This window comes from Pollicipes pollicipes, unplaced genomic scaffold, assembly GCF_011947565.3.
Source record: "Pollicipes pollicipes isolate AB1234 unplaced genomic scaffold, Ppol_2.1 Scaffold_4219;HRSCAF=4965_pilon_pilon_pilon, whole genome shotgun sequence".
NCBI classification, from domain to species: domain Eukaryota; kingdom Metazoa; phylum Arthropoda; class Thecostraca; order Pollicipedomorpha; family Pollicipedidae; genus Pollicipes; species Pollicipes pollicipes.
The window spans coordinates 20,916,825-20,943,700 of record NW_023596448.1 but is presented as its reverse complement, the minus strand read 5'-3'; the positions used below and the strand labels follow the sequence as shown (position 1 = coordinate 20,943,700).

The 26,876-nt window shown below is 54.2% G+C and overlaps 2 protein-coding genes across 5 annotated transcripts; both read right to left on the bottom strand.

Moving 5' to 3' along the window:
• Nucleotides 1-1,014: 1,014 nt before the first annotated feature.
• LOC119094991 (zwei Ig domain protein zig-8) lies at nucleotides 1,015-7,919 on the bottom strand. Its single transcript, XM_037217899.1, has 5 exons — nucleotides 7,837-7,919; nucleotides 7,408-7,556; nucleotides 5,923-6,012; nucleotides 5,080-5,200; nucleotides 1,015-1,118 (listed from the first exon to the last, which is right to left on the bottom strand). Exons 1-5 carry the CDS (start codon nucleotides 7,880-7,882, stop codon nucleotides 1,015-1,017), a joined length of 510 nt encoding a protein of 169 aa, XP_037073794.1. The 5' UTR covers nucleotides 7,883-7,919.
• Nucleotides 7,920-12,978: 5,059 nt separating this feature from the next.
• LOC119095730 (stomatin-like protein 2, mitochondrial) lies at nucleotides 12,979-26,447 on the bottom strand. Of its 4 annotated transcripts, none has more exons than XM_037218583.1 (7): nucleotides 25,898-26,447; nucleotides 19,236-19,373; nucleotides 17,497-17,644; nucleotides 15,656-15,776; nucleotides 14,644-14,771; nucleotides 13,993-14,148; nucleotides 12,979-13,655 (listed from the first exon to the last, which is right to left on the bottom strand). In XM_037218583.1, the coding sequence occupies exons 1-7, from the start codon at nucleotides 26,237-26,239 to the stop codon at nucleotides 13,246-13,248; spliced, it is 1,443 nt and encodes a 480-aa protein (XP_037074478.1). In that variant the 5' UTR covers nucleotides 26,240-26,447; the 3' UTR covers nucleotides 12,979-13,245. The 4 variants fall into 4 exon arrangements, with proteins under 4 accessions (XP_037074478.1, XP_037074477.1, XP_037074480.1 ...); XM_037218582.1 differs by lacking the exon at nucleotides 17,497-17,644 and adding an exon at nucleotides 16,795-16,942; XM_037218585.1 differs by lacking the exons at nucleotides 17,497-17,644; nucleotides 25,898-26,447 and adding exons at nucleotides 16,795-16,942; nucleotides 21,128-21,340.
• Nucleotides 26,448-26,876: the final 429 nt, after the last annotated feature.

Sequence of the window (26,876 nt, the reverse complement as noted above, 5' to 3'; positions counted from 1 at the left end):
AAGATATTGAAGCAAACATCATACATGGTGAAATAATCTTACTTATAACTATAAGTGTACTTTAAAGCTGCAAAGGATTCTCAAAACAACAACATTTGTCTGGTAAACATCCTCTTCAATACAGCATTGCTTGATTACGTCATCATACCTTGCGTAACGTTGATTGAGAGACACTTGACGAAATCGTGGTCACGGACGCCGGATATAAACGACTCGACAATCACATAATTTTCAGTCTTGACCACCGTATGCACAACGGAATGTCAGGATTTGAATGACGCTATTATGGCGTCATGGATGCCTGTGTGACCTTGAAATAGTTTTCCTGAAATAGTCTGCACATCCTCACGGGCGTGTAGCTCAGAAACAGCACTGTTTTAGGCTTTGAGAAGGGCAAGGCTGTTAGCTGAACTGAAAGATCTTTACGACGCCTATTTCAGTTCAAAACCCCATGCAAATGTGGAACATTCCCGTTAAGCCGAAACACAAAATTCAATAAACGAATCTCCTCGTCCGCGCGTGTCCGCGGCGTCTAACATGACCGGCACTACCCGGCATTAGAGCTATTCTTCCCGATGTCGTGCCGGGGAGCAAGTGGACAAGGCTAATGGCGTCGTCGCGTGTCCAACCTATCACGATCCCCCCTCCCCCCCCTCCCCAAGCGCTCTATCGCAAACACTGCCCGCCTCCACACTGACATACATGACAACCTGGGCGAAAATTGTCATACATTTGGGAGCTGAAGCCCCTCCCCCTTCCCCCACACATACACACGTACACGCAATGTGTCAGGGCATTGGCGTGGACCTCTAGGAAAAGCTTAGAAATAGCTTTTGGGATACTGGGTAAGCTTCAACGTCAGCTGCTACCCTCAGCTACCGGCTGCTACCCCGCTACCACAAGCGGTGTGGCAGGCTGCTGACAGCACCGTATGCTACCCTTTTTTCGTTACCGGGATTTGTCAGACACCTCACCAGTTTTCTCACATTACTGGCACCACCACCACCATCACAATCATAAGATGAGTGAAACCGCAGTCGACAATGCCATCATCAACTCAAGTAGCAGCGGGACAGGAGCGTCGGTGCTGGTCTGCTTTCCTCCTCCTGAGTTTTTCTCTGCGAAACCGCAGAACCAGAGACGTCAATGCGCGACAAGGGAACCCCTTTGTCTGAGCATCTATGTCAACACATTGCGCGATATGAAAAACTTTGATTGGGGCAGCATGCACTAAACAGCACTAAATATCACGAAACAACGGAAAATGCAACAAAACTTTCACTGAAAGACATAATGAGTACATGCTGACACCAATGGGAGTAGGAGCCGGGAAGAAAGGACAGCATACCTTCCCCACTACAAAGACATTCTTTGGATTTGGGCAAAGCAATGATCTTGGACGAGTTAGTTGATGAATGGCGATAATTTGAATCTGCCTCATATCCTAAAAGGGACGGGGCACAGATCCCAGAATTTCGGACGGTCAAACGAAGTCATTCGCTGTTCCTAAAATAAATTGTTGCCATGCACTATTATGGCGTGACTTTAGTTATAAAAGAGGCAGAACAAAGGGGGCAATATTACTTTCGAAGCGTTTTAATCAGCTTAACCCGCCGTAAACCTCCTGCCAGAGGTCTTAATTTACGTCGCTTTGTGAGCACCCAGGTCCTCTGAATGTTGATTTGAGTCGATTTGTTGAGCCCGCGGAAAAAATTACACCGTAAACAAAGTTTATCTTCGCCGGCATGTCTATCTAGATATGATTAGTAAACACGCTAATTACGCTGAACAGTAAATATTTTCATATTTACCTTGAGCAATGTTTTTGTGTTAAAAGAGGCAATTTGATCAATGATACAAAATTTAAAAGAAAAATCGTGCTCCGTCGAAATAAGGAACGCTAAGCCCGTTGAGAAGCAGGCATTAGGGAGAGACAGGTTGTTGGCCTCTCGACTCGCCATCCCCCCTCCCTCCCCTAACAAAGACATACAGGAATCGACGCTCTTGGCAACTGCCGACAATATCAATAGACTTTGGACCCCGCCTTATGTCTTTCCATATATGAAAGTATCACTGGGGAGATCAATATTCCCTTGTTAGCTTTTGTGTCCTGGGACAAAGCAAAATTTTGCAGGAGGAAAGCCACCAAAAAAGCCAAAGTGAGCGCAATGAGATTATCATGCAATTCAGAACATACAGCGGAGCTTCCGACATCTTTGAGTTCTGTTTTGCCAGTGGAATCAACCTCTTGAGTACGATCGTAAAGGCCAAACAATCACACAGCTAATAGGAGTGCTGAATGGCTCTGCAAACCTAGCCAAATGCATAGTTTCTCACAACCAGTCAAGAGTATAATGCAGTTACTCACAACCTTGCAAGAAAATAGCGCCATAACGAACGGGTACCAGTGTTCGCTTATGATAACGCAACCCCATTGCTTTCTCCGGCCTTCCGGGCAATACGTAAGTCTTAAACCGGCCTGGAGCTGGATATGCCTCGGTGGCATTACACTTGGCTTGCATCGGTTTCAACATGTTCGTTGGGCCTGCCATTAAGCATTGTATTTCTCTATGACGCATAATCGTCTGGCATCCGGTGACCTCTGAAGGTCACAGTTGTTATGCCCGGAAAAATCCTAAGGTGCCCTCGTTTTCTGGTATATTGCATACTTCCAGCGATTCTAAAAAGAAACAATAGAAGAGGTCGGAGCCTTCCAAGTCGTGGTGCCCACGTTCAGATCAGCGGGAAATAATGCATTGTGCCAGAAGCTAATCATACATATAATAGTAGAGATTTCTGAGTTCATCTTTTGAAGTAAGCGCCATTACATGATGCATTTGACATCATTCGGCTCTGCATCACATTTTTTGTTTGTAGAGGTGTTATTTGTGCTTGGTTGCAAAGGGTAATCACGTGACCTGCGATGACCGCAACCTTGGTTCGGTAAATTAATTCTTGCCCTTAAAAATTTTGCTACAACTGGTGTGTATGTTCAATCATAAAAAGTTTAGATCGGGTTCAGTATTAATATGATGATCCAGTATTATGTTTTATAGTTGTAAATTAAGATTTCCGGATACGGTGACGTCTAAATATCACAGATTTTGGTGCCCGCAAAAATCTGAAGATATGCCCTCGTTATCTGGGAAGGTGGACATTTGTAGTATTTTAAACAAAATCGATGATGCTGGGTTTCTCCAGTTTTTTTGTGCCTCCTGCTGAAATCAATGGAAAATATTGAATTTTACGAAAAACTGATAATTACAGAAATTTGTGATAATACATTTTTATCTGTTTGGGTTAGCTTTCTTTGAACCATTTTTTAATCTGCGTGATACGGCGGATCAGATGGTAAATAGCATGTGTACTGTTTATCGACATTTAACAGTTGATCTTTTATAAGCACTGAAGTTCGAATGGCTCTCTGCCCCCACAAACACCTTTACTTCAGGCGTCAGCGTACTCTGTGCTAGCCCTGGTAATTAAAATGTGAGGTATCGTCGATTTGTGTTAAATGTGGGCATTGAACTGCACCTAACACCATACGTCCGGTAGGGTGGTTGTGGTATGGTAGCAAAACATGAGAATGAGCATTCGGATACGATACCCAGGTATCGCCTACCACCTAACTTGCTAAGAAATCCATGATTTCCTAAATCCGCAATATGCAATGCATCGCCACCACCTAGTTGCCTTTTTGTAACTTCATGATACCCTTAACACGCGCTCGGGTGGGATCAAATTACCCCCCCCCCCCCCGAAGGTTTTTCCAGAATGGTTTCCGAACGGCGCGGCGCAGCCGCGCCAAATTTTGCATAGATGTAGACAGTTGAATAGCGGGTCGTTTGGCACCAAAACTTTAGATGTATCTTGCAAGTTCGTTGACTTATGGCAGGTCAAAGTCAGGTCATTATTTCAGCGAAGGCAATTTCTAGGAAATCTTTCAATTTGATCCATCAACGGAGTGTTAGACGAAGTCATACATCTCTGAGACGCTTTCTTAGGCAACACAACAGTTGAATGAGCATATTACGTTGACCTAAGGTCATGTATGACGGTCACACCAAGGTCAAAACTAACCTGTTTTATTACTCTGGGGCTTGCTGCGTGGAATAGTTTCTGGTGCTCATTTCGAATTCATTGATAGCAGAAACCGCATTATACACCATTCACGGACTTCTTAGAGGTCAGAATAGATCACTGACCTAAAATGACCCAGGTGAACATTTGGTTTTTAGGAGCATACTGTCTAGCGTAAACTTTATCACTTATTCAAATGCAAAACTCAGAGCAGTCTTGTATGATATTGGTCACCATGACCTTCAACAGGTCAAACAAGGTCATTGACCTTAAATGAGCATGTGACCTTTTTTTTAGAAACGGTCATCTAGGTTCTGGGGGCAATTTGGAGACCAACCTGGAACTTGACCTTGTTTAACCTTTTTTGACCCAAAGGTCATAACCTAGAAGCCTGAAACTTTGACTAAAGTGAGTTCACGTATAGGTCAACACATCTTGTAAATTTGGTGTTTTTAGCTCACTTAGTTGCTGAGATCTCAGCGGGGTCAAATTGCCCCCCCCCCTCCCCCCATCCGAGCAAAGGATATCTAGCCGGCCGCCCGGGCGCCTATTAACTCACAACATACATGCTTAAGTAGATTTCTCCAATGAGCCACGGTCCTTCGGTTTACTGATTACATGGCCTAAGAAAGCGAGCTGGCTTTCCTTCAGGCGGAATGGCAAAGACCGAGCCACTGCCCCCTAGTTACCTATTTGTAACTTCAAGACGCCTTTAACTCACAACATACATGCTTCAGTGGGTACCTGCCACGAGCCACGGTCTTTCAGTTCGGCGATTACATAGCCTAAGAAAGCGAGCTGACTTTTTTCCAGGCATGCTTACAAAGACTGTGCCACTGCCCTTTTTAAGATTTTGCTTCATTTTGGCAACTGAACCACTTCAAATTTAAAATCTTCCTCCTTGGTCAACTAGCTGCCACTTAAAGCTCAGAGCTGTGAGTTGTATAAAACAACCCGTTTTGGTCGATAAAACCTGAAAATTTGAACCAAACCACTAACCTCTGACATGCAGATTCAACCGCAGCTTTGCGCCCGAGTCCGAAGTAACCTGGCAGATGTAGATGCCGGCGTCCCGCTGCTTCACGTCTTTAATCCTCAGCACCCACTCATCACTGTCATGCTGTGGGTGGCAGGGAACAGAAGACTGAGGCCCTCGGCACCCCCCTCCCCTCACTGTCCTGCTGTGGGTGACGGGAACAGAGGACTGAGGTCTTCAGCATCCACCCCTCACTATCCTGCTGTGGGTGACGGGGAACAGAGGACTGAGGTTTTCTGCACCTACCCCCTCACTGTCCTGCTGTGGGTGACGGGGAACAGAGGACTGAGGTCTTCACCATCCACCCCTCACTCTCCTGCTGTGGGTGACGGGGAACAGAGGATTGGGGTACCCAATGTACCCACTAGTCACTGGCCATATATAGAAGACAGAGAACAGAGGAATCAAAACTTCAGCACACATTCGTTGTTTTCATTAACCCCTGTTTTTCGCTGTAACTGAAGGATTCCTGAAACTGTAGTTGAATGCGGTATTTGTCTCTGACCAAACATAAGTGTGGACGCTACTTTCCAGCCCCCCCCCCCCCCCCCCCCCAGGGTCATTCTGAGACCGGGGGTGGGGGGGGGACAAAATATGATAGCTCTGTCAAGTTTAAAAAGCGTAACTCTATGCTCTCCAGGATGGTATTTATGTTATGGTACGGGATTTTTGAATCGCCTTCCAATTGCTTTGCTTGGGAGCAGGCTTAGGACTCCCCGTCGATCTGCAGAGGCTGGCAACGGCACTGACGCTGCCCACATCACCATCACCAAGGTCATGATGCTGAAACTGACGCAGATACTGACCTGGCGGTGGGCAGAAAACCTTGGGTCCTCGCTGTAGGTGAACACGCCAAGGGTGAGAATGGAGACGTCTCGCTCTAGGATCCACGCTACCTGTCGCAGAGAAGGTTCGCTCAGGTACAGGACGGTTTGGGCCCAAGGACCTATGGCGGTGGGCTCTGACGCCTAGCCGGGCCTTTAAAGGTGAATATTCCGCATTTGAAGATATTGAAGCAACCATGAAATGTGACGAATTGAGGTCACTTGAACTCACTTGCACATTGGTATACTTTAAAGTGGAAAAGATTGCTCTAGACAGCAGAAGTTCTCCGTTGAGTAAATATGGCCCTCACTAAGTAATTGTCTGACTGCATCATCGTACCTTGCACAACGTTGTTTGAGAGTCAATTGACGGTTGTTTTGTCTGGAAATCGTGCTCACGAACGCCAGATATGAACGACTAGGCTTTGGCCTGGATCGCCGCATGGCTTATGTAATGGCAGGTTTTCAATGGCGTTATCATGGCGTCATGAATGCCCGGATAACCTTGGAAAAGCCTACCCAAAATAAGCTGCACATCTTCGCGGGCGTGCAACTCAGAAGCTAGACGGGTTTAAGTCTTAAGAAGGGCAGAGCTGTAAACTGAAAGACCCGCCTCCGATTAGCTAGCGGATTCCAGCCTTTTAGCGACTTCGTGACTGCGCCGAAGACGCAGGGGCACTCTGGGTCTAGATAGGAAAGGCCCTCTCCGTGGTGTTAGGTGCCTTGACGCGCGTTAAGTGCTGGCCATGTATGCTTTTTAAGCTAAGCTATGTGAGCCCCGTTTGACTCTGGCACACCATGGTCATGAAACTAAGATAAACTTACACCCAAACTGAACATTTGCATGCGTGCTGTGGTTAACTGCATATTTGTAGCGTAATATTTTCGGTGGATAATATTCATAAAATCCATCGAAACGTTGGCAAATGCAATATTATTCGCTTCGAACACAATGAAGATGATAACCACGCAACTCAATGCCCTGAAAAACTACCAGGGTTACGCGTCCTGAATTCGCTGTATGGTACGACTAACAATGTATACTCGAAAACCTGCTCTCAGAATACTCATATATATATATATATATATATATATATATATATATATATATATATATATATATATATATATATATGTGTGTGTGTGTGTGTGTGTGTGTGTGTGTGTGTGTGTGTGTGTGTGTGTGTGTATGTGTGTGTGTGTGTGTGTGTGTGTGTGTGTGTGTGTGTGTGTGTGTGTGTGTGTGTGTGTGTGTGTGTGTGTGTGTGTGTGTGACAAGGTGTATGCCAAATGTCATGCTGTAAGCGTATATCACATGCATTTTTCGCTCCACCAGGACATTTTTACAATTCATGGCCACCCCTGTACATGTATCGGCCAAAGACCGTCGGTAGGAGTCAGCCTCCGTTTGCGACGTCGAGGGCTTTGTTTTAGCGACAAAGGATGGCCAGGCGTGTGTGTACTGACCGAATGTCTGCCGGGTTCTGAGAATCGGCAGGAGAGATCGACGGTCTCTCCGACCACCGCCTGGATGTCAGTCGGGTGACGCGCGTCTGCATGGTCCGTCTGCGTGCCTGACGCCGGGCCAGCTGGGTGTGCTTCGGTCGCCGGGCCGCCTGATGTGTGACACGGGGAGTCATATGAGGCATTTTGATGAAGTTGCTGGCGGGATGATAGTAAATCGCGAACACCACTGCACTGCAACCAGCTGTATGGCATGCACTACAACTCAATTGGACGGTTTCACATTGTCAAGATGGCGTCGGTATATGCAGCGATATACACTTTGGCTACCTAATATCGATCCTACACAGAACGAACTTTGCTCAAACGACCGTTTCGCGTTGGTGAGGCAACACACGTTCGTGGCAATCCTGCTAGCACTTGTCCTCGAACCTGCAGTCAGCGTAGCCACCAGCACCAACAGCAAGTGCCCTCGCATGTTGTCCGCTCAGCAACTTCTGCCGCTGCTGAAGATTGAGATAGCAGCGGTGAGCACTGATAAGTCAGAAGTCGGCTGTAGAGGCGTGGCAGATGTCCGTCAAGTTGGGATCCCATTCGTATCCGAATTTAACGTGGACTGCAGATTTCCAGCCGGTTTTTCGCAAAGGTCAAACCCACTGAAGCCTTGAATCTGCTATCCTCCTTTCCCTAAGTCACTTAGCTTGACCTCTACAGGTCAACGGAAGGTAAAAATTTGGGTGACCCGTCATTCCTTGGTTTACCGAAGAAATCCAACGAAAGGGGTATTATAAGCGTTTGCGGGCCTGGTTCACTAAGCGACAGAGGTTCTATGAATGATTTGAATTTGCATTATTTCGGAATGCACTTAACACCACCCATGGGATTGCCTGGTCGACCCGACCCGACCACTGGCTGCCCGGATGCCTGACGGGAACCGGGTGTGATGTGCTGACAACCAGGGACGTAGTTGGATTATGGGAAGCAAACTTCATCCGTAAGCCACTATTTCGTACAGCATCACGGGTTGAATGCCTTGCAACATTGACGGAAATCGGTGGATAACAGCCTATTGAACGGCGTACCTGGGATTATATTCGTTCGAGCCAGGGGTAAAAGTTGCCATTGTGCTTGCCGATTTCGCGTCATCTAGTCTTGCGTCAAAGCTTATGAGGCACAGCAAAGAGGTAGCAATAAATGATCCCGAAATATGATTTGATGCCTTCTTCTGTAATGAGCTCACGCTCACCTCACTACGACAAAATCAACGCTTTTTTGGCTTTTGAATCAAGCTTTCAACAATTCATGTTTCTACTTGTTGGAGCGTTGTTGCGCATTCTAGCAGCTCAAGGAAACACCACTTGCCCCACTGCATATGCCAGATCCTAGATCCAGACCCTACGCCACCACTTGCCCTACTGCAAATGCCAGATCCTATTACGTCCGCCACTATCACTTTTCAATGCTGCTGCAAGGTTTTGGGGCATTGCCAGGCTTTGTAGTGACTCCAAAACACATCTTGAGAAGCCCCAATGGAGGTGCTGTTTTGCCGTACCAGTGAGCTTTGCTGCAAAAGTACGGAATTTCTTAGAGCCCCTTATTGTATCCATCGGAAATCCTTCAATCGATGTATGGTTTCTCCGACATTTCTCAAAGTAAGGAGTTCGGGTAATGCATTTGATTATCACTATGCGTCACCTTTCAGACTGCAACGAATGAATGGAGGAATGACGACTGTCGGACACCCGCAATATACGGCCCGTGCTGGCTTCGTCGTTTTGCTCGAAATTCTCGCTGTCGGCGGCAGAGCGATCGGCTGGCAGCATCTTGATGATGTAAAAATGAGGAATTAAAACCCTGTCGTAAGATTGATGTATGGACGTGACAATGTATAGAATGTCTGATAGATGGATGGTTTGTACGGTGAATGAATAGGTGCATGTGGTGGTGTAAATTTGGCCCCACGCTCACGAACAAGAGCATGTCGTATTCAGCACCGTTTTTTTAAGCCGACATTTCCGGCTTTCTGAAAATGATCGGCACAACCATGGGTTGCACAGGATCGTGTTGGCGACATGAATTGCAGATGATACGTTGTTCGACGCTCTGAATTGGCTTTGCACTTCTACCCGCTCTGACTGCCGAGCTATTGGTACAAAACGTGAGAACTGTACAAAATCGCCAAATCCATCTTAGATGCTCCGGCGCATGCAGCATGTGCCACGTGTTTCTCGACATCTGGCACACACGATTCCCCGTTTATCTACCTAAGCGTGTCAATTTCTTATCGCTCCGACCCCTGGTTGCCGAGATGTGACCACAGTTTCGAACCACTGCTCGTCAGCTTTGTCGTCGGTCACATTTTCGGAGCGCTCATTCAAAGCCAATGGGCCTAAGACGACCTCTCCGTCACATGCCACCCCCGATCCCCGGACCGCAATGGCTCGCGACCCACCCGTGGAAAACCGTCTCGTGCGAAAACCGTCTGCGCGTCGTGTTGAAATTTCGCCGCTCAGCGACCCGCTGTCCGGTCCGTGCATGGCGCTACGCGAAACGGGAGAGACAGGCGTACCATAAGCAAACATTGTAGAGATGTTGATCTTCGTAATGCCGACTTTTGTCACATGTACAAAACTTCACTCGCAAGGTAAAAAGTCAAGGTCACGTAAAATAAGAAATCCTAGCTTTACGTCGCTCACGAACCAATTGCATTAAAAAGGGCGTCATATTGATGCTCATGATGTCCGCTTTCGCCGCACGCGCAAAAACTAGCTTTCAAGCTCAACGAACAAAGACCCTCATAACGCGGTGTGACGGCTTTGATTTGCTTTTCAAACCAATACAACAACAAGGATAAAATGGTACTGATTGCTATGTTCACTTTCATCATGCTTGGAAAGCTTGTTCTTAAGATAAAAAGGTCAAGGTCACACAGAACGCGAAACCCCGGCGTGTATTCGGTTACCTAAGAAGTGAAATAGACATGGCGCTATATTGATGCTCGTAACGTCTCCTCTTGTCTGCTTGTCCGCTTTTGTTGCATTTGCTTCATGAGCAAAAATAGATGTTAGTGCCTGAACAAAACTGACAAAATACGTGACCTTGCGCGTCTGCTTTTGACCTTGCGCGAACGGCATAGCCGCGCCCGCAATAACAGGCACACGACCTAAAGCCAGCCACGAGGACAGACTTACGGCCCATAGCCAAATGCGAGGGCAGATGTACGAGCTATATCCAGCTGCGAGGACAGGTGCTCGACCTATAGCCAAATGCGAGGACAGGCACACGACCTATAGCCAACCGCGAGGACAGATGTACGGCCCATAGCCAAATGCGAGGGCAGATGTACGAGCTATATCCAGCTGCGAGGACAGGTGCACGGCTTATAGCCAGCCACGAGGACAGGCGCACGACCTATAGCCAAATGCGAGGGCAGATGTACGAGCTATATCCAGCTGCGAGGACAGGTGCACGGCCTATAGCCAGCCACGAGGACAGGCGCACGACCTATAGCCAGCCACGAGGACAGGCACACGACCTACAGTTAGCCGCGAGGACAGATGTACGGCCCATAGCCAAACGCGAGGGAAGATGTACGACCTGTAGCCAGCTGCGATAACAGACACACGACCTATAGCCAGTCACGAGGACAGGCACACGACCTACGGTCAGTCGCTAGGACAGGCACACGACCTATAGCCAGCTGCTAGGACAGACAAACGACATACAGCCAGCCGCTAGGACAGGCACACGACCTACAGCCAGCTGCTAGGACAGACACACGACATACAGCCAGCCGCTAGGACAGATACACGACCTATAGCCAGCCGCGGGGACAGACACACGACCTACAGCCATCCGCGAGGACAGACACACGACCTATAGCCATCCGCGGGGACAGACACACGACCTACAGCCATCCGCGAGGACAGACACACGACCTATAGCCAGCCGCGGGGACAGACACACGACCTACAGCCATCCGCGAGGACAGACATACGACCTATAGCCAGCTGCGAGGACAGACACAAGACCTTTACCCAACCGCAAGGACAGGTGCACATCATTCCCCCGGGCACAGAGAACGAGGAGACACGAACGACACGCACCAGTCTCCACCCACCGCCGAAGTACTTGCTGGACACTGGCCGACGTGCTGACCCCCGCAACAGAACCGCTGCACTAGGCCTCAGATCACGCCTGTGGAGGTATTGCCAGCCGTCGGCCAGGAATGCATACGCAAGTTTTATTTCTGCCCGGCTTGTCCTTGGACTTCGGCATGTTTATGAAGTCCCGCCTGTTGCCGCCCCGCCGCCTCGCAAGTCCTCTGGTACATTGGTAGCCCCTGTTGTTTGGAGTGCCTTGGTTATTCCCGCTCCCCGATGATATCAGGGCTCCTTGGCAACATCTGCCCACCCGTTTCCCTCACATCTGAAGGGAAACCGGAGACGCCCACTGTCCTTTTAGATATCCTCGCCGCCTGGTCATGCCCAAAATCCCGTCGACTCGGTAATCCCTGGCACGTATCACAGTACGTCTACAGTACGTCTATCGTACGTCGTAAGTCTATCACAGTACAGTACGTCCCCACCGAACAGGACGAGCGCACCGAGGTCACAAACGGGATCACCCGGGCCCTGCGTTGGGCCTCCTGGCGATGCCGCTCCCGTTCATTGCTGGCAGTTTCCGGCCGTCCGGTTACTTTGTATGACCCACCGCCTGCCCACTGGTCACTGACCGGGCCGCCACATCGCCGACTTTGCTAGCACGGACGAATCAGGCATTACCACTGATTATATAGGAGATTTTCACGACACCCCGCGCCCGAAACAAGTGATGGTCTGCTGCATTTCTGTATTTACATGAAGCCATATGAACAGCCCTGGACAGCCCTGGCGTCGGGTAACGCACCCATGACAACCTTAGACAGCTGTCAGCGCGTCCACGGCAGCGCCCAGCGTCTCCATGGCAACATCATCCGACTCCTGAGCAGACCCCGCAGCGCCCGGCGGCCGCCGCCCGGCTCCACCACCGAGACACCCCACTCGACACGGCACGGCACGACACGACACGGCAGCAGCACACGACTGGAGGCGAGGCGAGGCGGCGCGACCCGCATGCTTTTGTCCAGGAGCCGGACTGAGCGCCCCGACAGACCAGGCCCGCGCGGGCGCCACGGCCGACCCGCCCGTCCCACTCCTCTCCCGTCCTCCTCCTGCTCCATCGGCGTCCTGCTTCGGGTAACGGGAGTCACAGCGACCAGCGCTGAAGAAGGACGCGTATGGGTGACCCACCCACGCGGTGGGCGGGTGTCTCGCCAGGCCCAGGGACGCCTCTTCTCTGGGGTTAGCGGAACAGGAGAGCGGACCGGCAGGAAGGCCGCACCCAACCACAACGCGACATACGAGTCGTCAAACAGGCGTCACCCGAGGTCCGCGGAGCGTGATCATCGGCCGCGCTGTCATTCCCACGGAATATTCACTTCGGTGCCAACGGATTACGCGACAGGCTCTTTGGACAGGTCCGATTCGAAGCGGATGGTGCACACTGCGGAAGAAATGTGTGCACAGCCTTGCTCGCCGCCGTAACCAATGCCGCAGAGCTATCATCCCGCTGCACCCGGGCCCTCGCCAGTACTGTGGCGCTTCGTGGCCGGTAGATGCGGCCGCTCGCTCTCGACACCGCACTGCCTGCCGTGATCACACTGGAAAGTACCCGTCCCGCTTCACGCGAAACTCACGGACGGCGACAAGGCGTACCGCTCGCTCGGCCCACCGCGAATCGTGCTAGCGACCCTGTCTGACTGTCCGTCCCGCACTGATCTCACTATCCCCGGCGTCTCGCCTAGCTCATGCCAGTCGGCCCGTCCGACATTCCTGTGGTCACGCTCTCCGTCACCGAGCCGCTGGCTGGCCGCGCGCCCATCTTGCCATCTGGCGGCACGGCGGTGCTGCCATCTATCGCGGCGGCGGCGTTCCTGCCGGTTACGGAGCCGTATATGGCCATGGCCTGTGACACCATGCCGGCCATGTTGCCCGTGTCGGCCGGCAGCAGCATGGTGTTGCTGCTCTTGGCCAGACTCTGGAAGGCGCGCACGTACTGCTCGGCGATGGCCAGCGAGGCGGCGTTCTGGCCGTTCGGCAGTGAGAGCGCCTCCGAGATGACGGCCAGCGACTGGGCGCGCGCGCGCGCCACAGCCAGCAGCGCCTCCGCCTCGCCCTCCGCCTTGTTCACCAGCTCGGCGCGCGCCGCCTCTGCGGGTGCGGACAAGACACGTGATCGGGGCGCCGTGACCGGACACCGCAGGCACATGCGCCAGCAAACAGCGCAATGCCGACGACGTAATGCAACTTGCTCTTGCCATTCACGGCTGTTTGAAGGCCCAAGGATAACGCGCAACATAAGCAGTAGCAAGCAGGCTCGGATTACGTGGCTGTGAGCGAGTCCCTTCAGGTCAGCGAAGTCGCCAGTTGATATACGCTAGCTCATACCGCGCAGCTCGAAACAGCGCAGGTTCGTAGCTTGGTTGCATGACGCCAGAGTGAATGTGAGGACCATCCGTGCGGACACGAGCGACAGCGCCACACCCACCTGAGGCAAGAATCACGCTCTGCTTCTGGCCCTCGGCCATGTTAATCTCGGCCATGCGGACGCCCTCCGACTCCAAGATGGCGGCCCGCTTCTTGCGCTCCGCCTGCGCCTGCATCTGCATCGCCTCCTGCACGTTGTGCGGCAGCTTGATGTCGCCTACGAGGTGAAGCGGCGCGATTAGAATCCAGTCAGCGTCCGCCGAAGACGCAAGCACGGTGTGTGTTGCGCTGTTGTCGCGGACATCCGATATCTGTGGTGAATCATGTAGGTGGCCTATCGTGGTGGTGCAGTGAATGGGACGCCAACGGCCATGCGGTGTGGAGATAGGCCCCGGACCACTCATCGCAAATCTGGGTTCGAATCTCACACAATGCGTAAAATTTATACTGAAAACGTCTCGCTTACCAGTGTGAGTAGTTGCAACGCTGGTGCAGGCAGAATAATACATGCCGATACAGACAGTCCAAAGTACCCCTAACCGCTGGTCGTAGAGGCCAGAAGCCAAAGAGTACCACCCCGCCCGGCCCACCCACTCGACCGGCTCACACTCCTCGTCCCCCAGCGGCAGGACCAGGACCAAGACGCTTCAGCAGCGAGTGACCTGGTCCCAGCGCCCCAGCACCCACACCGACAGCGGCACCCGGCACGTACGAATCTCATATCGCAGGCAGGTGATGCCCCAGGACTCGCTGGCCTTGTTGATGGAGTCGACGATGGCGATGTTCAGGCTCTCGCGCTCTCGGAAGACCTTGTCCAGCTGGATCTTGCCCAGCTCCGACCTGACCGAGGACACAGACAGGTCACGCTCGCAGCGGCTTCCACGCGGCGGCGGCCTCACCGCCCGGCGACTTGAGCTCACGCGTACGACTGTCACCAGGTCATTAAGGTGTCCACAGGGTAAAACGCAAAAAGTACGGCGGATTCACCGGCGCCAGCGGCCACCAGACTAGTCACGTGACTGGCGGTGACCACGTACGCCACCGGGGCAGCCGCTCGGACACGACACGTGACCAGCGGTGACCATGGGCGCCGCTGGGGCGCCGGTCGGTCGGCCGAACATGGCACGTGACCGGCGGTGACCACGGGCGCCGCTGGGGCGCCGGCCGGTGGGCCGAACATGACACGTGACCAGCGGTGACCACAGGCGCCGCTGGGGCGCCGGCCGGTCGGCCGAACATGTCACGTGATCAGCAGTGACCACGGGCGCCACTGGGGCGCCGGCCGGTCGGCCAAACATGACACGTGACCAGCGGCGACCACGGGCGCCGCTGGGGCACCGGCCGGTCGGCCAAACATGACACGTGACCAGCGGTGACCACGGGCGCCGCCGAAGTGCCGGGCGGTCGGTCGGACAAACTCACGGCACCGACCCGGGCGCAGAAGCTGAGATTGGAGCCGAGACGGGCGTGACAATGATGGAGGCTCCAGAAATATCCCGTGGGCCCGTAGAAGCCTACGGTAGGGGAACCCGGCGCACCAGACCATGAAGGTGCGAAAGGTCTGACCCAGCCATAATTTATTCAGGCTATATAGCGGCTGTTTTACAGTCATCGGCGCGCGTTCCATTCCAACTCACTTGAAGCACGCCACTCCTGTTTGCAAACGGCAATAGCGTACCGAACCGCCCCCCCCCCCATTCTTCTCACGTGCGGTGTGGCCCTACCTCATGGTGGTCTGGGCCAGCTGTGTGATGGCAAATTCCGGATCTTCAACGCCGTAGCTGGCCTTGTAGGGGTCGACGACGCGCAGGAACAGCACGCCGTCAATGTTCAACAGCACGTTATCTGACGCAGAGAGCGGCGCGTCAGAAGGGTACCGCGCGGGATCACGGGGTTATGGGGTCACGACACGACGGCACGCGGGGCGCGGGGAAGACCGTGCAGACCGGCCAGCGAGCTGCCGCTGCTGCGCTGGCGCACAGTTGGCTCCACAACACAGGGTGCTCATATTGCAAGAATTTATGCTGTTGAATGTTTTCACGGCTGCACCGATGCAGAATGAATGTGGGAGGAAGGTAGATGTAGAATGATTAAGTGATGATGTAACAATGTAAGCGCAGAGCGTAGATTCGGCACGGCTGCATCGGGTCAACGGTTTGGGTTCCCCTGATGGTGGGCTAAACCTGTGCCGAGAGGCCGAGATGTTGGGAGATGGAATCCCAACATGTCTGTCATGAGAACTTGCTGCCTCACACTGACTTTCAGATTCAAGCAGCTGTACTAACAACAGCCGTACTAACGCCATCAGCGTGTCGAGCATTTGCACAATGCCAGGAAACAGTGCTCCCAGAAATACATCAGGAGAACGTACCTCAAAAACGGTCGCGGGCTTAGACACCCGGCAGGCCGCCTGTTAGTGCATGACAAAAAACAAGCCAGTTCTCCGAAGCATGACGCTTGAGATTGCTTACATTTGCGGCAAGCACTGTTCGGTGAACTCTATCTCATGTATGTAGTGTCCCTGACGAACCGCGTGGCGTACCCCTTCCCACTTGGAGTGTTCTGAACTGCCTCTCCTCATGCTCTGGGCAGCGCTCAGTGTACACTGATGAGCGAAAACGGGCTGCTGACATATTCAGACTGACCCCGTCAGAAAAAAACAGGCACTGTACGCTGTGTACCCGCACAAAATACATCTCAGAGCAGGTACAAGAGGCGGCAGTGCGGTAAGCTCCAATCGCGAAGAACCGCCCCTGGTGGCAGCACAAGTACCATGCAGGTGGCAGCACTGTTCCGCCGCCGCTAAGCGGCTCCCGGAGGCAGTAGACGGCAGCCGCTGGAGGACCTGGCGGCCGCCTCTCACCTGACGTGATCGCAGACTGCTGCGGTATATCAATAGCCTGCTCCTTCATGTTCTGCACGTACTTGACGCGGTCCACCACCGGCACCAGCAGGTTCAGGCCCGGCTCCATCACGCGCGAGTACTTCCCCATGCGCTCCACCACCCAGGCCTGCGGGCGGGCGCGGCACGACCGCAGAGTCAGCAGCGGCTGCCGGTGCCCCGCCGCCGCCGCCGCCGCCGCCGCTGCCCGGAGCTCTTGCCACAGCTCAGGTGGCCCAGGCGGCGCGGGTGAAGACCGACGCCGACCTGACCGGATCGGTCCGGCGGACACGGGCGGCGGCGGCGGCGGCAGCGGCCCGACTCCCTGCGTCATGCGAGCGGCGTGTGGCCCCGTCGGGTATGGCCCTGTACCGGTGCAGGCTCCGCCGCGAGCGACGCCGGGCGCATGCTGTCGGGGCGGCCACGTCCCGCCGCTGCGTCACCTGGAGCGCCACCGCCGCCTCCACCGGCCGACACGCGCACCGAGCCCGCGATCACCCACACCGTCCACACGCACACAACGAAAACCGACGACACACCAGCAGCCCGCAGCGCCGTCTCCAGCCTGCGGAGACCCCTGTCAGCACACGCACCCCACGCCCTCACTTCCTCGCCTCGCACGGCGAGCCGCCGGCCCGCGGGGACGCCGCAGCAGGCAGCCGGCGGCGGCGGCGGGCCGCCTACCTTCGGTGACACCCGGGATGTTGCACAGCTCGATCGGCATCTCGCGCAGATTGTGCACGTACTTGACGCGGTCCACGAGCGGCGCTAGCATGGCCATGCCTGGCTCCAGCACCTTGCTGAACTTGCCCATGCGCTCCACTATCCAGGCCTGCGCCGCGGCGAGGGGAGTGGAGGAGCGGCGCGGAACACGGTCACGGAGCAGCCGGCGCGGGGCACGCCTCGCGGCGACGGGCGAGGTTCAGAGGACACGGAGTTCGTGCGGCGTCCTTACACCACTCAGGTAAAGGGCACGCGACGAACCATAGCATAGCATAGCACCGCATCTCGCCGTGCATTGTCACACAGTTGGTGGTGTACACGGCTGGAGTACGACTGGTACGGTACAAGCGGTACGGTACACTGTGCAGGGCAGTTCAAAACGTGACACGACACTCTATCTGCCATGGACCCGGCCAGACTGTGGTTGAAGCCTGACATCGCAGAAGACCTGCCGGCACAGCGCGTGGACCAACCTTGCCAGCCAACAGGTCACGCAAACCACATCCCGGCAGCATACACGGCACAGTTTACACGGCACACACGGCACAGCACGCACGGCTCAGTCCATACGGCACAACAAACACGGCACAGTGCATACGGCACAGCACGCATGGCACAACATACAGGGCACAGCGTACACAGTACAGCACACATGACACAACACACCGCACACCCCATGTGGCGCTGCACACACGGCACAGCACACGGCACAGCACACGGCACAGCCCACATGGCGTAGTACGCACGGCACGGCACACGCAGCGCAGCACGCACGGCACAGAACACACGGCACAGCACACACAACACAGCCTATATGGCACAGCACACACGGCACAGCAAACACGGCACAGCACACACGGCACAGCACACACGACGCAGCACACAGGGCACTGAACACCGCCAGATCACAGTCGGCACAGTGCGGGAGGCGCACGGTCCCCTCAGGGCGTGAATCCTGACGTATTGTTCACGATACAGTGCAGATACAGATACCGATACAGTGCTCTCACGGACGACATCCAGCGGCGCGAACACGGGTCCGATGGAGCTGAGCACGCAGGGAGCGATCCATGACCGGAGCACCGCGCCGGGTTAGATGAGCAAGCGTACAAAGTGCCACAAACATTTCGACGGCGTTACGTGTTTCAATTGATAAGTACGGACTGGCAGCGACTTTCCCATGTAACCAACACTGGCCATGGGGGCTGCAGTGTTTGAAAACCACAACGGCTTTGATGTTCTTTGATGTCCGCCCTGTTCGAAAACAACAGCAGCGTTGACGTGGAGCTCCATTTTCCGTTATGGGCTATGCTGGTCCGCAGGTCCGGTTTTGCCAGCCAGGTTGATGCTAGCCAAAGTCATCGGCCGTGAGGAGTGCTCGTTACACTAGTATTGCCAACACACCTCCATGCTTGGGCTTGATTGCGCATCAATGGAAGCGATTCAGACCTTGAATCAAGGCGTTTGCAACTTCAACTCTTGTTATGACAGCCATAAACAAGTTTCTAGCCCGACCCGATGTTCGCCCACTAAAATTAAGATATACTACCTCATCAAGTACCAGAAAGCCGATTTCGCCTGCTGACTACCACTGCCTCCCTCCCCTCCGCACCCTCCCCCCCCCCCCACACACACACCATGGCCCCACCCCAGGCCTCGGCGCGCGCCCGACGGCAGGCCGCGGCTGCCGCGGCACCCACCTCCTGCTGTGGCACGAACATGATGACGGTGTTCATCGGCGTGGAGTGGCGCAGCCGGACCTGGCTGATGCGCGCCTGGCCGGCCGGCGAGTCCAGCGCCAGCGACAGTTCACCCGGCTTCAGCAGCGACGCACCGCGCTGGCGAACACAGCGCAGCCACAGTCAGCCACGGTGGTGGTGGAGTCACAGAATGTGATGAGCGCAGCCATGATGGGTGGGTGGCAATAACTGATAAGCAGGAGTAACTGACACTGCACATGTATAAAAATGATGGCACTAATAAAACTTGATCATTGTGCCAGAATGCATAACAAAACCAATGGTAAAAACTGTATTGCTAAAAACCTTATTGTTTGTTAGCAGCTTAAGACAGCTCAATGACAATAATAAATTGGCTCTTCATCTTTTATGCTGTTTGCAGGATATGAACACCATTTCATGGGCCAACTCAAAAACAACTGAGGCATTTTAAAAGTAATTCCTGTTCTGGTGCATTTTGGATGCATCTGAGTAGAACCTAGATGTCATGTAGCATTACCAAACTTTGCAAATACCAGTATATGGAAAAATATCTGCAATGTTTGCTAGAGAAGACTTTTTCAGGTACCATACAGAGTTTTAAGGCTATGGGCAGCTTGTTTTCAAAAGGCTACAGTGGATGATATTAATTCTAACCAATCAAGTGAGTGATGTGTGGACAATTACCTAACTTAACCCCATTACATGAGACTTAAACTATCTTGGGGGTTCTGACCACAATGGCAAAATCTATCTGCTTGATCATCCTGACCATCAGTGTGATGCTTGTTACATTAAGGTCCAGGTTGATGAAACTCCAGGCACTTGTAAATACATGAATAAGCAAATGTGATGAACTTTGTCTTAATGGTGGGCTGGCACAGGAGAGGAAATTTGCTGGGATGTTCATTGGCATCTCACAGCTGTGGGCTGGTGTGGATCTGTATATTTATGATGGCTTGGCCTTATGTGATGTCAGGAAATAAAGTTTCTTCTCCGCATGGCACGCACATATCAATCGTGCTCACAGACAGCACAATACAACATACAACCACAGCTTCCAGTATTTAAGCTAGGCAACATGGAGTGGCAGTGTACAATGGCAGTGATAACATCATCAGACATAATTTTCCAGAAGTCACCACTTATATTACACCCAAAAAGCACACTTTTAGTAATCTGTGTCAGGCTGGGGCAGCAGAATTACATAATACAATAAAAGCACCCTGCCCCAGTATTTTACCCGCAATGCTCGCAGGCCCATGTGTCTCATGGAAAACATCTTCAACGAACTTATTCACGAATCCAAATTTGGTCCTTAGAAGGCCCAAATCGCTCCTCACAGCACGCCGGGAATCAGCACTTCGCAATATAAGGGTACCGCCGGCACTCGTCGCCGCGTTACACTGAAAACAGCCGCAGAAGCAGCTGTGTCGCCTGTCCCAGCTGCGGCACAAATGGCTACGAAAACGCATGGTGCATCAGCTGACGAGCCAGGTCCGTCGCCGTTGGAACTAAATGACGGCACTGGGTGCTGTCGGGGTGAGTTGCACGCTGGACGATGATCGTACCTTTATTTTCTTTACTTTTTGTTAAGTAGTTGAACACATGTTGTCGCGTGGTACACTGCCTTATTCTGCCATGTCTATCATATGTTTCGTGACTTTTGGTTAAATATATATATATATATATATATATATATATATATATATATATATATATATATATATATATATACCTTAGGTAGGAGTCTTTCCGCGGAATGGTGGCTTCCGTGACCTCGACCCTCTTGCAATGCAATATTGACCTATCAAAACATCAAATACGATGACAAAATTGTGTTACCTATTGAGCGGAACAGCACACCAACTCACTATAACGGTGAGCCTCCCTGCCTTGATCGCTTCCAGCAGACGCTTCAGCTGGACCTCAGTGGGTCTCTCGCTATCCGTGGATCGCTGCGAGCGTCTGCCGTGCGCGTGTGACTCCTCGTCAAACGTGACCCCCCGGCCGCGCGAGTAAGTTCGGCTGCCGTCGGCGTCGTAGTACGTGTGGCCGCCGTAGTCCTCCTGTGCACCAGACCGGCTTAGGATGGCTTTCGCTCGGGCGCTGTCACCGCGGGCGCCACCAGCCGGCCAGCTGTGGCGGTGGTTGGCCGCCGATCGATTGTGAGTCGCCCCTCCCTGGCTGCGCTCCGGGTCTGACCGTCTCTGACCATTCGCTCGCCACGCGCCGCCATCAAAGTCAAAGTCAAAATCAAGGTCAAGGTCGAGGTCCTGGTCTCCCCCCGGCACGGCCCAGGAGTGCGGGCGATCGTCAGTGTCGTCCTTCACCCGGTAGCTAACTCTGCCTGTGCCTCGTGACCGGTGCGGCCGATCAAAGCGCAGGCCCGACTCCTGGAAGCTCTGCTGCAGGCAGATGCTGTCCAGCTTGCGGCCGATGGCGTCCAGCCGGTGATCAGTGACGGCCTCGCTGACGTCATTCGCCCGCCCGGCCGACATGTCCACGTAGTGCTCGTGCTGGTCACCCGACGGTTCGGACCGCTGCGTGGAGCCTCCGGGTTTCTCCGCAGTCTTGGTCCGCCCAGGCTCGGCACCCACCGGCTGCGCTGGCGGCGGTGGCAGGAAGGGGTACGTGGTGAGGTGCTCGTACTCGCACGCCTCCACGCGCCGCTCCAGCGTGGCGAGCAGCCGCTCCAGGGCCTGCGCCGCGTCCTCGGCCGGCGCCGAGTCCCGCACGTCCTCCGGGCAGCAGTAGAGGTGCTCCTGGCCCGCGGTGCGTGCCGCGGCGGCGCCACCGGACGCCGCTGCCGGCCGCGGCGCCGGGCACGGCTGGGCGGGCGGCAGCACGGCCGTGTAGAAGGACTCGACGCTGGTGCTGGACGCGCCCAGCCGCACCGATGTCGAGCAGCTGACGTCATCATGCGAACAGGTCGCCCCGACGCCGGCTCCGCGGCTTCTGGAGCGCAGGCGGCGCTTGAGCAGGCCCAGCCGCAGTCTTCCGTCGTTGCCGATCCGGGCGAAGAAGGCGCTGGAGGCGCGCCGCTGACGGCTCAGCCTCTGCGACAGCCTTCTCCGCAGGGGAGGCGAGGAGGTGGGCGTCGCGCCGGAACCGCACCCCTGCTCTCCGCCGACGCCGGTGTCGCCGGTGCCAGCTGACCTCAGGGGAGCGTCATCCGCGGCGTGGCGGATGTTGTCGTCGGCGACGGAGGCTGCGGAAGCCTCCTGGCTGGAGCGATGACTGGCACTTCTGTCCCGACTCATTTTCTGTTTCATCTTCCTCCATGCGTCTCTGGCATTCTGTCGTTGACTCGACCGCCCTGCCGAGGCCCGCGCTGTCTCCGGGTCGTTTTGTTCTCGTCTGCGAGAGGAGAACTTGGCCAGCCACTTTCCACCCGGTTTTCCCCGTGCTCGCCGCCCACTGCGACCTTTAGTCTCGTCCAGATCGGAGTCCTCGTCGCCCGCCATGTTTTCAGCAAGGACTACAACACTGTCAGGCCGAATTCGGCGCCACAGTCAGAGTGTCCGCCTTCCGGGGAAGCCCGCTGTCATGGTGACTGCTCCTAGAGAACGATGATCGCCCCTAGCCTGCCGTCGGTATTGGGTCACTGCAGCTTACTGTGTCGCTGCAGCTTACCGTGTCACTGCAGCTGGCTGTGTCACTGTAGCTGACTGTGTCGCTGTCACTGCAGCTCGCGCCCTTGCAGCCGAGCCAGGCACGACAGTCACACCAGCTGCGCACAATGAGCACGAGAGACGAGCTCAACACGAACCAGGCACGATCTTCACACGAGTCGCGCGCACCCCTACTACCAGTCACGCAATCCCTTCACACGATTCGCGCAGAGCCTTCACATTAGTCGCGCACGAGTTCACACCAGTCGCGCACGAGTCCATACCAGTCGCGCACGACCTTCACACGGTCGCGGGTGACGTCACAAGCCCGCCGCCGCCGCCTCTCACGGTTGCGCCGGCTGCGGTCCGGGGTCGCCGACAGGGGTCGCCGGGCAGGGCTCGACGGCCCGTCGCCCCGCCGCGCGTCGGAGCCGACGCGAGAACGGTCACGTCGCCAGGCGCCGCCGGCGGCACATTTGGCCAGCGGGGGCCGCGCCGGCGGCACCTGTGGAGGCGCCGGCACCGCCATTACGGCGGCTCGGCCGGCCACAGCTGTGTTCACAGCGGCTGGTCACAGCAGGCCAACACAGCAGGCCAGCTGCAGCAGGTCATCATAGCAGGACAGCCACAGCGCGTGGCACAGCAGGTCGCGTCTGTGCATTTGTTGTGAAGGTGTTCTCTGCCCTCATCATTGTTCGTTCTATGGCCTTGCTTTCGCGAGTGGAGCACAAAGCTTTTCGTTTGTATAGGGTTCGCGGAACGATATTGTGGTATGATAGGTGCATGGATTTGAAGCGGAGTCCTCGACCCGAGCTTTCTGATGTTAGAAAATTGTAGGTCAGAGGCGTAAGACAACTCTGCTGCCCTTAAATATGTCTGTCGTTTGTTAACGGTAATGTTGTCCATATGTGACGAAACTATTGTTCAAAATATGGGGCTACAGGGTTCTGACGTCATCAATCGCTTGGCCAAACATTTCAATGATTTCAGCATATTTTTGTCGAAACTCTGCGCATGCATCAATGGCCTCAGTTACGGGCACATTCCACAAAGACTGGCGACGTCCTTGCTGAAACCAATAAATTGTGGTGGGACCCGTATGGGAACGTCATTCAGGTTACCAATGCAGTCGTAAGTGTTGTTGAGTTGCGCTGGCCTATGGAGCAACAGCTGCATTATTTTTCGCTCGAGGACCCACGATGAGTTTGTCAAGATCTCCGTACGCGGAGACTATCGAGCGAAGAGGAATGCCTGACTTGTGGTTTTTCGGTAGACGATATAACTCAGATGTGCGGGATGAGTTCGGTATAATGACCAATTTTGAAATACGTCATGAGAAGTCTGGCTATGGCTACTTTTATGACAATGCTCTTAAGTCTCCGCCCTGCGCTTAATCAAGCTGAAAATTTCAATTTGCTATCAAATCATTCCATCAAGGTCTGTCGACAAATCTATATGCTAGAGCGGCGAGCATGTCACTGATCAGCCCATCACTGGGCAAGCATGTGACGAGTCAGCCCAGCACTAGGTGAGCACGTGACGGGTCAGCCCATCACTTGGCGAGCATGTGACAGATCACCCCATCACTAGGCGAGCATGTGACAGATCAGCCCATCATCAGGCGAGCATGTGACAGATCGGCTCATCACCAGGCGAGCATGTGATGGATTAGCCCATTACAAGGCGTCAAACTCTCGGGTTGTTAAAGATAAGAGGAAACTCATTTGTACGCTGACAAATGTATACGACATTGGAGATTCAGGAGACATTGATGCTGTTACCATTGAAGCCTTAGGACGCATTCAGCCCCTGATGCTTTATGGTGTCGCCTGGCTCACACCATGGCAGGAAGGACGGGCACCGCGGGAATCGAACGAACCCCGCACCCAGGTGCGATACCTATTGACAACCACCAGTCCCAATCCAGGGCAAACAAAACCAAATCCTACAGCTAATTTTGCATTAGCTCCCCCTGACCACAGTTAACTGGAATATACGCCCGCGTGCTTTTCATGCCACAATATTGCTTGGTTTGGGCTTAGATAGCTTTGGGTTTATGCCAAAGAGACTTGGTCGCCTCCCGATTGCAGTAATCTGTGGAGCCGAGGGCGTCACTCTATGTATATACTATAGGGAGTCCGAGCCTCCCCTACCCGAATGCTGACTTGAGCCCCCCCCCCCCCCCTCACGGATGCTTCTCAGATCCCCTTCAATGCATGAAAGCAAAGAGAGAGTATTTGGCCAAATAGATACAGAACAGCTATATTAAACATTGTTGCACCAAGCAGCAAGCATCTGAACACATCGTAATTAGGTTCATGTCAATTTTGCACCGAATAGAATCCCGAAGGAGCTTAATTTTTGTCAGTCTAGCTCCACCATATGTTAAACCAGTCTGCTTGGTCTGATCTGGCCTGATCTGATCTGGACTGATCTCATTTGGTCTGACCTTCTTTCTTGGCCTGACCTCTGACACCGAGGACCTTCTCACTTGGTCTGACCTGCCCGGTGTCAGCACTGCAGACTTTCTCAATTGGTCTGACCTAGTCTGCCCGGTGTCAACACTGCAGACCTTCTCATTTGGTCTGACCTAGTCTGACCGGTGTCAACAATGCGGACCTTCTCACTTGGTCTGACCTACCCGGTGTCAACAATGCGAACCTTCTCACTTGGTCCGACCTAGTCTGCCCGGTGTCAACACTGCAGACCTTCTCACCTGGTCTGACCTGCCCGGTGTCAACACTGCAGACCTTTTCATTTGTCTGAACTAGTCTGCCTGGTGTCAACCCTGCGGACCCCACCTGGTCTGACCTTGTCTACCTGGTGTCAACCCTGCGGACCCCACCTGGTCTGACCTAGTCTGCCTGGTGTCAACCCTGCAGACCTTCTCACCTGGTCTGACCTAATCTGCCCGGTGTCAACACTGCAGACCTTCTCACTTGGTCTGACCTAGTCTGCCTGACGTCAACCCTGCGGACCCCACCTGGTCTGACCTAGTCTGCCTGGTGTCGATCCCGCAGGACCTCTCACCTGGTCTGACTTGGCCTGCTCGAAGTCCTGCAGCTCCTCGATGAAGACACCGCTCTCAGCCGACGTCATGAGCTGGCTGTCCTGCTGCTGCTGGCCCCCGTCCGTCCCCGTCAGCTCCCAGCTCTTGAGCTTCTCGCGCAGCTCATGCGTCCGCTTCAGCTGCTGGTACTTGGCCTCTTCGGCGCTTTGACTCGGCTCCTCGGCCAGCATCGACAGCGACGACACGTCTGAGATGACCGAGTCGGCGTCGTCGGCACGCGCGGCGTGCTTGCGCCCCTGCGCCACCTCCGACGGGCTCATATAGATGGGCTCCGGGTCCGCCTGCGCGCCGTAGCTGGCCATGGTCGGGTGCTGGTGCCGCTGGTGCTGTCAGCCGTCCGTCTACGGCGCCGATGCTGGGAAGTACCGCAGCGGCAGAAGCGGGCTCAGGATCGAGCCCTGCGGTCTCGGGTCAGCTCTCTTGTCAGCGGTCTCAGCTGACCTCTGATGCCCGTGGAAACGGCTAGTGACGGCCGTGGACGGCGGCGGACGGACAGGCCCGGCGGTGGCGGAGGCGGCGACGCGGCGCCGAGGTCACAGGCGAACACTCCGGCAACAAGGCAGCCGCCGCGCTGACAGCACGCGCTCGGGCAGGCCCTTCTTGCCCGCGGGCGGCGCGGGTCACGCAGGTGGTCGTGCACCTGTTGGAAGCGGTGTCTGGTGTGCGTGAGTCAGCGCAATGATCACCATGTGATGATGGCTGGTCACTGGTCGAGTGATGTTAACCGAAGATGCCATCTCACAACTTCAGAGCCAGTGGTCGAACAATTTTTGTTACGAAATTGCCATGTTTTAGCCAGGGGCCTGACTCTTTGACATTTAGGGGCCATGGTACCACCAAAAATAGGTTTGAACATTAGACTTGTGACGGCGTACGAAAGGACTGGCATTAAAATGTCTAAAAATTTTGTTGAAGAGCCGATTTTTTTGGCAGAAGAAG

What these genes read in the sequence shown, in the direction of transcription:
- LOC119094991 (XM_037217899.1), bottom strand. Translation starts at nt 7,882, where the DNA reads ATGCGAGGGCACTTGCTGTTGGTGCTGGTGGCTACGCTGACTGCAG. An exon ending in CAGAACCCGGCAGACATTCG is followed by an intron (nt 6,013 to 7,407) that starts GTCAGTACACAC and finishes TCTCTGCGACAG; the next exon opens with GTAGCGTGGATCCTAGAGCG. An exon ending in GTTGAATCTGCATGTCAGAG is followed by an intron (nt 1,119 to 5,079) that starts GTTAGTGGTTTG and finishes GCGGTTTCGCAG; the next exon opens with AGAAAAACTCAGGAGGAGGA.
- LOC119095730 (XM_037218583.1), bottom strand. Translation starts at nt 26,239, where the DNA reads ATGGCCAGCTACGGCGCGCAGGCGGACCCGGAGCCCATCTATATGAGC. An exon ending in AGCAGGCCAAGTCAGACCAG is followed by an intron (nt 19,374 to 25,897) that starts GTGAGAGGTCCT and finishes TGTGTTCGCCAG; the next exon opens with CGCGGTGCGTCGCTGCTGAA. An exon ending in CATCCCGGGTGTCACCGAAG is followed by an intron (nt 15,777 to 17,496) that starts GTAGGCGGCCCG and finishes TCTCTGCGTCAG; the next exon opens with ATAACGTGCTGTTGAACATT.